Raw genomic sequence first — 14,863 nt, 5'->3', positions numbered from 1 at the left:
TGTAACTTTCTCGTGTCCATCATTAAAATTTTACAACTTTATTACGCTTCAAGTCACGTGATAAAAATAATTAATTCGCGCGCTTAGCCTGGTTTCCCCTTCCTTATATATAAAACACACGCTCTAGGCGCTAACAGGCCGCACGCCGTGATGGCCAGTATGGCGGTCACATTAAATTCAAAAGGAAACCGGGTTCTTTTTATTATTTTCGGTTCACGGTAAAAATGTCTAGTAAAAAATTCCTCGCGTGCAAAATGTTGTGTTGTTGTGATTTGGACATCTTCGTTGAAAGCATGCTAATTAGTTTTTAGCGATTACTACATCGTTAAAGTTTTCTTTTCAAATATAAGTAATAACACTTCACATTTCTCATATTATATTAACAATCTGTGACGTGATAGAGAGAGAGTACATTTTAGTGATTGATTGATAACTTTGGTATGTATTTGTTTATGTTTGATTTTTTATTTCAAAGACCAGCCTACAGCTATGTCGAGATTGCAAGACGTATGTCGAGATTAGACGATCCTACGGTATTGAATTGTATGCAAAAATACAGGAACGAAAATGCCGTGGTTGGATATAGTTGGAATGTATGCAAAACATATGCAAGTTTACACAAAGATTAAAAAGACAACAAAGCATCTTATAAATAAATATTATAATCATTAGAACAATAAAAGATGGAATTTCTTAATCCAAAACGAAATATTTACAGAACAACAAAAGCCTTTTAGGAATTTGTTCTTAAAGACATTGCATATTCTGTTTTCATGCCATTAAGAAATTCCACGAAGACGGAGTACACACATCAAACTTTCAAAACACGCAAACTGAAAGCAGTAATTATGACGTCACACTTTATCAATGTTTTGATTTGATCATTTGGCGGCTCTATTCCATTGAGTTTCAAGCCCGAAGGGCTAGAGGTCAATCTCTAACCTTTCTCAGGCAAGAAAAATTGAAGCCTTAAAATATGCGCCGTATTTTTGATGACGGATTGAATCTAGCAATTCCTTTGTTTTCGAGTGATATATTTTTCGAAATTAAGCGGTAAATTTTAGTTTCAATCTGTCATTTGTGTAAAAATCAGGCGGGTCGCTCAAGACCGCGCAACTTTGGTAGGATTTGTTGGCTTCAAATCCTACCAAAGAGATTGACCTCTAGCCCTTCGGGCTTGAAACTCAATGCTCTATTCCCAGGAGAATAATTTGCCGTCAGCCGAATAAGGATTGTTTTTTACCTTCGCGGGTGATTTTTCAGTTTGAGATTCTGTCTAATGTTATGGTCTTTTGAAGTGCTTGTTCTAAGAGATGAGTGAATATAATTGTTTTTAGTTTTCAAGAGAAGCAAATTTAATCTTTCTTCTACAAGATTACACTTTAATATAATGCCAATTATGCATGTAAGTTTTTATTTAATACTTTCTTTTTGCATATCTTTTGCATATACTTTCTAAGGGAATTTCACCACGGCAATTCGGCAACCATACATTTTGCATACAATTCAATATGGCGGACGCAAAGGCGAAAAGGTCTATTTAGTTTGTTTTTTGTGGATAGGAAAATTCCATGGGGAAATTCCATGGGGAAGTTCCCTGACATTAAGGGAAGGATCAAAGTATCTTTACATTGGCAGAATAGGGCACAGCCGTGTTAAATCATTTAACCCCCTCTCTCTTTCTCTTCTTTTCTTTTGTTTTCCTGTTTAAATAAAGGTTTTTTTTATTAATTTCTTCTTTTTTAAAGGTCGGAGGGGGAAAAGTTTTTGAAATCTCTACCTATTTTATTTTTTTTTTATTTTGCCAAAAATAACGTCGGCGGATCCGTAAACAAATAAATAAAAAAGTATTTGCCTAATCGAACAAAGATTTGAGAAGACCCGAGCAACTGAAGGCTGCTCCACTTGCGCGTAATTTGATCGCACTTTTTGCCGCCACTTATCTATTCTATTCTACTCTATTCTATTCTATTATGGTTGAGTTACAGGGGGCTCTGGGAGCCCATTCTCGCAACTATAGATGCTTTGAGTAAGCATCCCGTCAGCACCTTGAACTGACTACCCAATTCCCCTCACATGGCATGGGTTGACCCGGGCGAAGGTTTGTTCACTTGCCAAGTGAACCGTTGTGAGTGGGAATCGAACCTTGGTAGCCTGTACAGGAATCAAGGTTGATGTCCACTATACCACAACGCCACATTGAGCAACTTTGATTTGAAGCACCCCCGCGCGCGCTGGTGCAGGCATGTACCCTCACATCCCCCTGACCAGTGGGCACCAATCAAACTTCTCGGAACCCCGACCGGGACCCCCAGGGCCGTCCACGGTGGTACCCAAATGAGGTCATTTTTTTTCCAATTTTGACCAATCTTCGCCAATTTTCCAATTTTTGCCGGCTTTTGACGACGCTTTGAGGAACTTTGAAGGACCCCCATTGGTGCAGGTGTGTACCTTCACATCCCCCTGACCAGAATTTGTCGAACCTTTCTTGTTGTCAAACTTTATCGAACAGAGTTTTTTTGTCGAATTTGTCGAACATTTCTTGTTGTCAAACTTTGTCAAACTTAATGATATGTTTTGTCGAACTTAATCGAATACTCACAAATTTCAGCGACTTTTTTTTGTCGTTCGATTAATTTCGACAAAGTTCAATTAGTTTGGTAATCGAACTGTTTGATTAATTACGTCTGGTATAGCTAAATCCAGTCTGGAAAGAAGAGAATATTTATGCCAGAGATTTCTTGGCGTAGCCTTTGTGTATTGCCTATGAAATCCAAAGTCTGCGCCGGAGATATCCAGCATACATGCTTTACTTTCCAGACTGGAGCTAAATATTCTCATATTCTTTAGAAAGAGGGGCCACTATCGATTTTTCCCATGCTTAGTATGTTAGTGTCATTCTGACACTAATTAAAAAACCCACCCACCTCCTACCCTTAGCATCATATTATAAAAGATACCAAAAATAGATGATAACCTTTTTTTCCATTCTCACTTCAGGTATTGAGGTTCCACTGCCCCAGAGAAATTGCTTCCCCCTTATCCCCCAGACGGTTGTCAATCGAACAATTACTTTGAACAAAAATCGCAATTGAACCAATAGAACGTACATTAATCGAACACGATCAAATAATTGCAATTCAATTGTTGAACGTAATAGAATCTCAATCAATTGGCAGACTCCTGGGTAATTAATATTCGATTGCATTGTGTGTTTGATTGCGTTCGCCCCTGTTCGGGTAAGCCTTTGGGTGTTTAAGATAAAAACGGCAAATTATTATTGCTCTTTTTGGCAATTATATTCGAAAACGGCAATTTTTTCAAAGATGAAATGCTGAATCAACAAAATGTGTTGTCGTTATATATAAGGGCAGAGGTGTTTGAAAATTGTAAAATTGCATCAAGAAAAAAGGTTTTTCAGATTTTTAAAAGTGATTTTAAAAGTTTGAATACAATCAAACTTAATTGAAGCAATCAAATGGCAAATCCTGGGTAATATTCAATTGTGATTCGATTGCGTTCGATTCGATTGCGTCGACAATCGAATTGCAATTAAAAAATTGCAGCTAAAAAACACTATTTTTCTCTCCTGAGAGTTTCCAGAGCAAAATCATTTTTTACATGTTTTAAAAAACTGTTTAAACATGGTTACAAAAAAATATTGTCCCTAGGTGATGGACTTAGGTCAAATAAAATACAGTCTTTGATTTGAAGATGATGGTTCAGCCATTATTGAAATTGAATTTGTCACATTATATTCAAAAGCATCACTGCTGAGTCTGCTGTTTTTTTTTAAATATGCGTGTGCACAGTTTTTAAGTGATTAGCACGACGAGTGCTATCGTAATTATATCGCAGATATCTTATTCCAGAAGTGCACCGGAATGTTCCAGAGTGCTGGTGCAGACCAATCATCGAAAATCGTGCTCCGAAAGTACAAAAAAATGGCACTTTTTGCTGCTCCAGTCGTTTCCGGAGTGTCCTCCTCCTTTAGAGTTAGGAATAATATGGTTGGAATTGCTGATGGAAACTTTTTTTCTTTGCTTTTAGCGATCATAGAGGAAAAAATATTTTGTCTGTCAGTGATTCCCACCTTCCTATTATTCCCTAATAAAGGGTGTCGAAATTAAAGGAGAGATGTTGACATCAGACCAACTTATGGTAGTTTTCTGGAAATTTGAACATCTCTTGGGCCTAGAAAATAGATATCTTTAGTAGATTTTCTTAGCGTCACTCGATCCAACCTACCCACCCGCTATAGTGTCGGAATGACCCTAAACGTAGGAAAAATCGATATGTGAGTGGCCCCTAACGCCTCTGACAGCTGACAATTAGGCTAGGCTAGACTAACGGTTGTCACTTGTTCAATTGTGAAAGACACATCTGGACTTATTTTCGTACTTTTCAGTATCATAGGTTTTCTGACTTTTTGGGACTTTGTGAGTTATTTTCTATGTTTTTCAACTGTTTGAATGATTTTCCAAAAGATCGCCACCTGGTGGGATTCAACAGTTGGGTGTTTTAAGATAGAAACGGTAATTATTTCTCTTTTCAGCAACTATTGCGGAATCAGCAGAAAAGTAAAAAGTAAAAAATAAATGAAAATTGTTGTTTAATTGCCAATTTTTGCTGTTTTTGGAAGTAAAGTTGATTTTATTATTGATACGTGATTCAGAAAATCAACAAAATCCCTGACATTAAAACCCCACAAAGATTTGCAGTATATAATAGTAAGGTCTGGGGTGTTATCATAATTTTTCAGTAGAAATGGTGGTTAGTTATAGTTATGGTTAGTTATAGGCAGTTGCCTCCATGTGAACAACTTGGATTTTCCGTAAAGCGAAAATAAAAAAATGTAGTGTTTCTATATGGTTCATCATAAAGAAAATCAAGTTGACTGTTCAAGCAATCAAATGTCCTTTGGTTAGATATTCCCGCTTGTAAATCAAGTTTTGTTTGTTAGTAGTTGATACATTCGTATTCAGGGCTTACTTCATACTGTTTGTACATAAAAGTTATCGTTAAAGTTCTATTTCAATGATCTTAAGTTATCAAAAATAGGAAGAAAAAAAATTTTTTTTTGGCTGGCTGCATGGGAGCTTTTTTCCTTCACTCGCATTCCAGAAACACTACATTTTTTTGTTTTTGCCTAACATTGAAGATTTTTAAGGAAAAATCTTGGATTTTCTGATACTCAGCAAGAAAATAGAGCAAATTTTATGGACTTTTCAATACAAATGACCAACTAATTACGAAAATTTCTCAGGATTTCCAAGTGAAAAGAAATTACAAAAAACACTCTGGTTGTCCACAGGGGGTGGGTGATGGTTTTTTTCTGGAAATGCCCAACTAGGTGAGAGGTCGAAATAGTCAAAGAATAATTTTTGTTGTTAGGTCTTCACTGGGGTCTTCTTTTAATAACTAATAACTACTACAGAAATGTTTTGCTGATAATCTTGTTATATAATAGACCTTTAGATAACTAGGATACAATTTTGACTCCATAATAAATATCAGCAGCAGAAACATTATGTAATGTATCTAAAAACATAACTTAATCTTGCGACAGAATGATTCATCCCTTTTATTAAAAACTCCATCATTAAAACAATGATAAGAAAAAAATTAGTAGAATCATTTATTATTTTTCATATTTTCACTTTCAATTTGAATGTTACAAGCACTGCCCCGTCTGAAATCATTTCGTCCTTCACCCCGCGTTGGGTAGTCTCATTCGATCCTTGATCCTACTACAAATTCTTCCTGACTTACAGCTTGGGAAATATTGTGTGTTTTTATTTTCAGAAATGAGAACATCACCGCTATATCAATTGTTTTATTTTGTCCAATCAAATGAAGGTAAAGCGCATTCATCCAATTAGAAAGGATTCTTTGAAAAATGCTTTCATCAAATTCTCGCTTTCGTTTGAGATTTAAAGATAAGAACTAATTCAACCCTTATAATAAACAGTTGAAACAAATAAAGTTACATGACTGCTCGTCTTCCAAGGCGCCAAAAAGCCATTAGGGCCAAAAATTTGGGCTTGTTGTTAACTTTCATGATACACGGCAATCTCATTGGTATAAATCTAAAAAAAGACTTTCCGATGGAGCGACTTGTGGAAGTCACTGAGGAAGAGATCACTCACTTTTTTATTGCAGATTTTGATATAAACATTGCATGGGGAATACTTCTGTCAATGTGTATTATGTGCCAACTATGTAAGCATTGTATTATTGTTGGAATAGGATAGAGAAAAGAGGTAAGTCTAACCTAGCCTGTTTGTCAGCTGTCAGGGTGCGTTAAAAGAATATTAGAGCTTATTAATATCAAAGACAAAACACACTGGTACTCATGGTTTGAAAATCCATTTTTCTGATATTTTTTTCACAGACTGATCGACTGACTCATTTTTTACCTCAAAACTATACAAATACAAGTTATTTGTAACGGCCACCTTACTCAAAGTTTAAAAAATGGAATCAAGATATTTGTTTCCCAATTTGTTCTCTTTGTTTTTTCTTTATTTTGGGATTTTTGTTGTTTTGTTAATTGTATGTGCCCCATGTAGAGACCATGTATGTAGACCTTTTGCTAGGCGTGATACCATTTTGACTCCCTAATAAACAGATCTGCCAACTTGGAATGTTGCGCGAGATAAAAATTTCAAAGAAGGAAATCTTAAAGACTTAGCCCGGCATTTCCGATTTTCGGAAATCAGAAATCAGGAAATCTTTTCAAAAAATCAGAATATCAAAGAAACCCTTTTTCTGAAAATCGGGGAATGTGGGAATTTAAAGATTCTATACAAGGTATATTTACTGATTATTAAAATATATACTAATTATAAATATTTGATACGTAAAATGTGCTTTTATAAAATAGTTAAAATATTAAATAAATAATGAAAATCATAATAAAGAAATGATTGGTAAGTGATATCAAAACCTAGGTGTAATGAGGTTAGAGAATATACTGAAGGAATTTGTGATGACTTATTCAGAGTAATTGTCCTGAAGTTATTCAAGAAGTATTGAAAAAAACTTGAGGCTAAGAAGGTATTATATGATGATAATGGATAATTTCAAAATTACATTATGACTCCAAAAACATTACGTTATCCTAGCGACAGAAAAACCTGAGCTTTATTTTTATCTTAATGGTTATACTCATTTAGGAATACGCAACAGTCTAGATCTTTTGCTAGACGTGATGTCTTGTTGGATAATTTAAGACTCCAGCACTTAAACAATGACGAGAAAATAATTAGTGCACACTTATGATAATTATTCATTAATGTGTCATTGTTTTTGTGCTGAAATTTTCAATTATCCAACATGACATCGCATCTAGCAAAAAGTCTATTAAATAAGAAATTGCTCAATCATACATTACTTTCCCTCATCCAATACAAACTGGATAAATTATTTTGTCTCTAGATAACAGCTGTTTTGTGAAATACAAATCAATTATTATGGCGTTATCATTTTAAAGTTTCTACTAAAGTATTAGTTATTCAAAAGACCATCGCATTCTCCCAAACAACTATACAAGGGTCTGTACCCTAACCTAGAAAATACAAACACAGTCACGGACTTTGCAACCTAACAAATGCATGTGTACTTTTAGAGACATTGTGCTGACACTTTTTCAAAGCACATTAAGATTAGAATTAAACAGGTGGATAATGATCAACTATCATTTTAACATGCTGTTTTTTGTGTGGAGTCATTGCGTAAAGTGTTCACCGCTAATTTTTATAAGAGTCAAAATGGTTTCGCTCCTTGCAAAAGGCCTATAACACTTTAGACTTCTGCTTATCTTCCTACAAAAATGTTTCTGATATAGTCTCTCATAAAAAATTCATTTACTTTTAAGTCTGTTCATTATAAAAGTACTTTCAGAATATTGGTTTGCATGTTATGCTATCATTCAGATAATTCATCATGGCAGAATCCAATCCAGATATTTCTAACGAAGTTTTCTCGTCTCGGATGCTTTTCAAAACCATACGAAGTAGGTTTCCAAAGGTAAATCAAATTTCAACAAATTGTTTTGAAGAGTTGCTTCTACAAAAAGAATCTGAAGAAACTGTTTTAGTTGTAGATGTTCGAGAAAGGCAAGAACAATCCATCAGCAGTTTAGAGAATGCTGTTTTCATTTCACCGAATAATCAGAATATGGACAAAATTTTATGTCTTATCGAATCCAAACCAATATCAAATGTTGTTGCATTCTGCTCAATGGGTTATAGATCTTGTGAATTTGTTCAAAAATTGTACAAATGTTTGGATACTTCTAAAAGAAGTAGTATAACTTTGTACAATCTTGAAGGTGGCCTTTTCAAGTGGGCAAATGAAAATAAACGCATTGTTGACGATAAAGGTATGGAAACAAGCTTTGTACATCCTTACAATGTTGTTTGGGGAAAGTTTTTAGAGTATGACAAAAGGAAGTATCAATTAGATGAAAAATGATATTATCTGTCATATTTTATGTTTTGAACCAGGTTTGAATAATTCAAAATTTGGCGTCAACTGATAATATGGATTGTTATTTTTGTTAAAATTATTTAGAGCTGGTGCAAAATTATTGTTTAGGCCTTTCTGTTAGGAGTAGTATATATACGTACGAATTCACATGAAGTTTGTGCATTCCTTATATAAACATGATAATAAAGTTTTAACAAGCTGTTCAAAGTTTACTGTAAGTAAACCCTGATATATCATACCTTAAGGGAACTTTTGTTGGTGAAAACTGATTTTGACGAACGGTCGATTCAAAAAAAAATATTTAATTTTGGCGAGAATTAATTTTGGCGAGCCAGGAATTTTTTTAATTTTAGCGAGAACTTGTTTTGGCGAATCAACGGTTTTTAAATTTTGGCGAGAACTTATTTTGGCGAATGACAGCGTAAATCTGTTCTATTTTGCCTTGTTTGAAGCTTTTTTTGTGAACTCAAGAAGTTATTTAGGCAAAATACCAAAATTTTTAATTTTGGCGAAAACTTAATTTGGCAAATCAACGATTTTTTTTAATTTTGGCGAGAACTTAATTTGGCGAATGACCTAAAAATTTTATTTTGGTGGGAACTAAATTTGGCGAATTTCGAGTTCGCTCGCCGAAATTTCGCCAAAATTAGTTCTCGTCAAAATAAGTTCCATTACGGTAACAAAATGAGTTCAGTTCATATAATTGATCACTTTGGTATTTGTTGATGACTTAAGGGTTCCCCTGTCTTTTCCATTTTGGTTGCCTAACTGCTGAAACTGATCGATTTTAGCTGATTGTGCTATTCAGCTTAAATTTTAAATTTAAAATTAGTGGAAAAAAAGTCACAGCCACACCATATACTAATATATATTAGCCTATAACGATAAGAACATAAACATGGTTAACAGACTCCCCTCTTTTAACTCTTTTAAGAAGAGAGATAATCAGGTCGTCACATAAAATAAACTATCAAAACATATTATCATTTGTATCATGTCCGCCAAGCAAAGCATACCAATAAAACAAATATCAAAACCAAAGATCAATGGACGGTCATGTGTAACAGGTCCATTTGAACATATTCAATATCAACTGGAACCAATTAAAACAATTATATCCATCAATAATCGATCGTGTACCAGAAATTTGATTTCAATAACTCAAAATCATCATAAATTTTCAAATACCTATCTCATTAATATAAACCAAAACCTTTCTCACCATGCAATAAACATATCAAAATACCGATATCAAATAACATTTAACAAAACTCTCATGGTTGACGCAACATTCCGGAAACAAGAACTTGGTTTAGATTGCGGGATGACGCTCCCCGTTTCGCAAGGGAGTCAGCTAATTGCTTCGCAGCTTCGATCCACTTGATGGACATTTTATTATCATGTATCATTTCGTTTCTTCTCTGAAACCATTGTTGTCGAATGAACATTTTGTACGAGAGACTTGTTATCAGCAAATGATTTTATGGGGATTCGATTCTGTTGATCAGATTTTCCGTAAATCAATTCTGTTAGAAGGTGTCCGATAACGAAAACACCTTCACAACCATCAGCAAGTGACAATGTTTCTACAGCAAGAGTGCTTCTTACAATACGTTTAATCTTTGTAGACGACCAGGAGGTGGGACAGCATTTATCTCCTTCGCCGAAGAGAAAAACAACTCGACCACCAGTGCTGGAAGTTCTGTCAGGGAGATTTGCGAACGATGCATCATTGAATAACATAAGTATGAGAATACGAAGTTCTCCAAGACGCGGGCACTTGATTTGTAACACTTCAGATTTCAACTTTCTCATGACTTTATTCGTTTGAAGTAAATGATCGACTGTAGCTCGGTTGGTTATCATACTCAGTTCGAGAACGCCATACGAAAGATCTGGTCGTGTCTGCGTTGCCACCCAATTCAATTGACCTATTGCTGTTCTCAAAAGTTTTTCCTCTTCGGATGTCACTTTATCGTTTTTTCTTAACTTTCTTGATGGTGAGATTGGGATCTCCTTGATTGATTTTACGTACATCGATTGCCATAAAGTTGTTTCATTTTGGTTAGTCGAAACTTCTAAACCAATGTATTTGAATATGTCAGTTCCCTTAGAACCAACTTTGTAAGTTTCACACACCTTTTTCACAACAGTTTTTAAGAAGGTCTGTGAACCAGAGTACAAAAAGTCATCAACATGCGAGATAAACATTCCTGCAAGCTGGTTGGATGAATCACACGGCATGAACAGCGCTTTGTCGATGGTCGATTGTATACATCCAAGTTGTAAAAGTGTTTCTCAAATTGTAAAATACCAATTTCGAGATGCATCATTGAGCCCATATACTACTTTCCGTAGCTTCCAAACTATGTTCTCAGCTACTTTAGCTTCCTTGGGCGGTTTGACAAAAACCTCACGATTTATGTCTTCTCCTTGACTTTATGTCAATCATCTCTAAAGGTCATTGCTTTGTGGATGAAATGGCAAAGCACGTACGAAGAGAGTCTTTGGAAATTGTTGATGAATCACTGGGAATGTTGGAAGTCTCTTCAAATCCTCTCACTACTAGTCGAGCTATGATTACTAGATTAGGTTCCGGTTGTTTTTCAGTTACTACCCATCTTGTTGAAATTAAAGGTTGATTCTTGAATTCGACCTGATCGTAAACATCAAAAGTTTTCCAGTTTAGAAGCTCTTTTTCTTTGGCTTATTTAACTAGTTCTTTCTCTCGATCATTGGCAGCACGAAATATCGCATTGTAATTGACACTTTCACCATAAACCTTTTTATCCTCCCGTTCAACTGAGGAGAAATCAAGGCATAAACGTTCATTATTGTCCAATGTTTCAACATTAAACCACGAAGCAAATTTTCCTGTCTCTTTACCCCCTCTACTGATTATTCGTGCAGATTTCCATTGCTCTGAATTTTTATCTTTGATCCTCACAATATCTTGTAACTTTGGAAGATGCTTTTCTTTAGGGCCAGAGTTAGCGGGTAATGTAGTGGTCTCGACAGAGGTTGGTGGTATTGGTTCATCATCACAATGTTCTTGTGGTGATTGGTCCCAGGTTCATCGATAATACCATCAGAGTCTATTGGACTAGATTTCTTCGAGGTAATCTTGTTAGTTTCATCCTTGGTTTGGTCACTGGTTTTGTTGCTAAATTCTTCGCCGACTTTGAGGATTCGACAGTTAGGGACTCTGACGTAAACACTTCCGTGATGAACAAAGATAGTTTTGCCGTCTCGACCGATAACTTTTCCTGGACTCATCCATTTGTTACTCGATTCTCGTTTGTGGAATACAGGATCACCAGTTTCAAACTTTTCGCTATGACTTCGCAACTGATGTCTTAAGGCTCGTCTGATTTGTTCAGATGATTCTGCTTGTATGAACGCTCGTCTCCCGGAATGTAAGCCATTACGGTGTTTGTAAAATTGTTCAGATATGGTTGTCCCTTCGAAAGCTGGTGGCTTATCAATGATCGCAGATGGTAGGTTAGGATTTTGCCCAAACAGGAGTTGATATGAGCTATATCCAGAGTTCATTTGTAGACAGTTTTTAGCATGAATTGCTCACACTAGCAGACACTAGAGCAATTTCGAGTTTCATCTTGGGATTTTTTTCCAAAATCTTTGTAAACATTCGTCAACAACGGCATGGTTATGTTCGCATAAACCATTCTGCCAGGGACTTTGCGCCGCAGTATTGCGTACTTCAATGTTGAGATTTGCACACATGTCCTTGTATTCCTCGTTGGCAAATTCGCCTCCGTTATCTACAAGAAATTTCTCTGGACAACCAAATAAACCCTTTAAACAGTTTGGCGAAGGGTGAGCAAATTGTTTATGAAGTTTTGTAATAACATTGGAAATTTCCTCATCACTCTCAACACCGGTAAAACAACATTAAATGTCAATAGATGTGTCTCTTAACGGAATACAATAATGACCTGCTGACGTACTTTGAAGGTTAACAGTTTTTCCATAAACTTCAGCTTTATCATTCACTAAGTCTAATTTCATCCCTGCTTTTTTCATTGCGGAATTACTCAAAAGCATGGGTATATCACTCTCAATTATGTCTGTTTCGATTGTACATTTCTGTCCTGCAAGATAACAAGGTAACACTGTTTTGCCTGTTGATTGGAGTCGTTCACCATCTCCGAATTTATACACGGTATCACTGTCCTTGTAAATAACTTCAGCTTTCTCAACTTCATTTAATGAGTCAACGAAACATTCAATCCAGTCTTTTCCAGCAACCGTCGACGAGCATCCACTGTCAAGGACAGCAGAGTTAGTAGATTCAGTCAACAGAACGTTCAATTCGTTATTGTTTTGCCCTGTGAATAGAGCAAACTGTTCAGTCTCGATAAGGAAAGATTGTTCCATATTTTCATACGCATGTGGGTAATCTTTCACAAAATGTAACTTTGAGTCACACATCATACAACGCTTCACATTTCCTTCTCCGTCTAATGGATTTGACTTTCGTCCTGTTGCAGGTTGATTTCCATGGATCAACGATCGGCCTCGATTGCTGTTGTATCGACCTCGACCACGACCACGACCTCGACAACGACCTCGACCCCGACCTCCACCCCGACCTCCACCTCTGTTACGGAACTGCTGTCTGTATACTACATTGGCTTCCTGTTCTTGGCTCGATTCAGGTGATTCGATTTTGATGCTTTGATTTTGCTCAGGTTGAATGGGTTTTGCTTGTTGACCGAAAAACTTTTTTAACAAACTTTTCATTTGTTTGTATAGCGAGTCTTGCTTGTTATAATCAGCTCCTGTTAGTACGAGTAAGCGATCGTTATTTTGAAGTCCTGAATTTTCAAGCAGCTTAAACGCTAAAACACTCTCAGGTAGTTGCATCTTGAATTTTTTGGTTTTGTTGTACCGCTTTTCAAATTCGAGAATATAACTATCCATTGTATCATTTTCAATTTTCTTGTATCTGTCAAAGTTCACATAGTGTTCATACACTTCCGCTAGCTCGTCTTTTTTGAATACTGTGTCAAAAACGCTATTAATGTCTCCACGCCGTCATCTTTCTTGAGATCGTCCATATTAATCTCATTATTACACTTTGTCTCTGATTTGCGATTTGTCATCCTCTGGCAACGAGAGTGCAATGACTACTCCTTGCTTCTTCTTTGCGACATTAGTCACATATGTCCATGCACGCAATTCTTCTACATATCTACTGTAAGGTTTGTCGTCACCAAATGCTGGGGGCTTATTGAAGTTCTCTGATGTCGCCATTTTAATAACCACTCGCCGCTACCATGAAAAGTCGCTAATATTCAATGTGATATAAGCCCCACAGCCACACCATATACTAATATATATCAGCCTTTAACGATAAGAACATAAACACGGTTAACAATATTTCCCAAATGCAAGTTTTGGTGGTAACGGAGACAGTTTTAATAGCACTTCTTGGCCTTTTCAGTATATGTTTTTTGATACTCTCATCAAAATAATGGCACAATAATTGGGACAAAGCCTTAAACACCTGTCTTTTCAAAACATGCTTTAAAATTTTGAAATCCCCGACAAAAAAACAAGCGTATTGCTTGAAAATTCACATGTTGATAATAAATCTTAAGTAGTTTGAGGCCACAGAAATTTTGTTTTGTCTAAGTCATTTTGGGCTCACTCAACTCACTTCATACTTAAAGATTCATTGGGCCATTAATGACATTAATGCTCAACAGGACACTACATTGTTTGACAGAACTGCCAAAACAACAATTTTGTCTTTGTATAATAAAATCACCTTTGATAAATTATATAATAAATATTAATTAGTAAAGAAATTTTGCTATACAACAATGCAGTAAGTATATTGCAGATTTTATTCATTTTTTATTCAGGATACTCACTCAGATTTTTCAAAAATTATTTTTGAGCAATTTGTGACACTATTTTATTTATTGTTGTTAAATAGTAATTAAATGGTAACAATAAATGATATACAACATATGAGAGGTAGAGAGTCTATCACCATATTTCCCTAGCACCCTGCCTTGAAATGCTTAGGATTCGAACACAGTCCATTGCGGTGCAAGTCTGTGATCGAAACCTTCACACTACCAATCAACCGAATGTTATTGAGACAGTGATATCCTTATCCAGATTGTGAGTGAAAGTATACCGAACTTATCGTTCTACATATATACCTTAACTTATATATCACTCTTTCTCAATCCGGCTGATAATCGAAGTATTGATTGGCGTCAAATGAGCTTTACTAAGCCTCAAATTGCAGATGTAGAACGATCAGAAGCGCATCTTCATGGCTGAAATAGGGTTTCAAGCAATTGTTATATTTTGGGGATTCCCAGGGGGGCAT

At 35.7% G+C, this 14,863-nt stretch overlaps 1 protein-coding gene across 1 annotated transcript; it reads left to right on the top strand.

Annotated features, from left to right (window-relative positions):
* Positions 1-5,649: 5,649 nt before the first annotated feature.
* Positions 5,650-14,496, top strand: LOC136824776 (uncharacterized). The gene is made up of 2 exons (XM_067080747.1): positions 5,650-6,263; positions 7,938-14,496. The coding sequence occupies exon 2, from the start codon at positions 7,948-7,950 to the stop codon at positions 8,476-8,478; it is 531 nt and encodes a 176-aa protein (XP_066936848.1). The 5' UTR covers positions 5,650-6,263; positions 7,938-7,947; the 3' UTR covers positions 8,479-14,496.
* Positions 14,497-14,863: the final 367 nt, after the last annotated feature.

Source organism: Clytia hemisphaerica, unplaced genomic scaffold, assembly GCF_902728285.1.
Source record: "Clytia hemisphaerica strain Z4C2 unplaced genomic scaffold, Clytia hemisphaerica genome assembly, whole genome shotgun sequence".
Taxonomy (NCBI): domain Eukaryota; kingdom Metazoa; phylum Cnidaria; class Hydrozoa; order Leptothecata; family Clytiidae; genus Clytia; species Clytia hemisphaerica.
The sequence above is the reverse complement of the archived record's forward strand: the minus strand, read 5'-3'. Positions and strand labels throughout refer to the sequence as shown.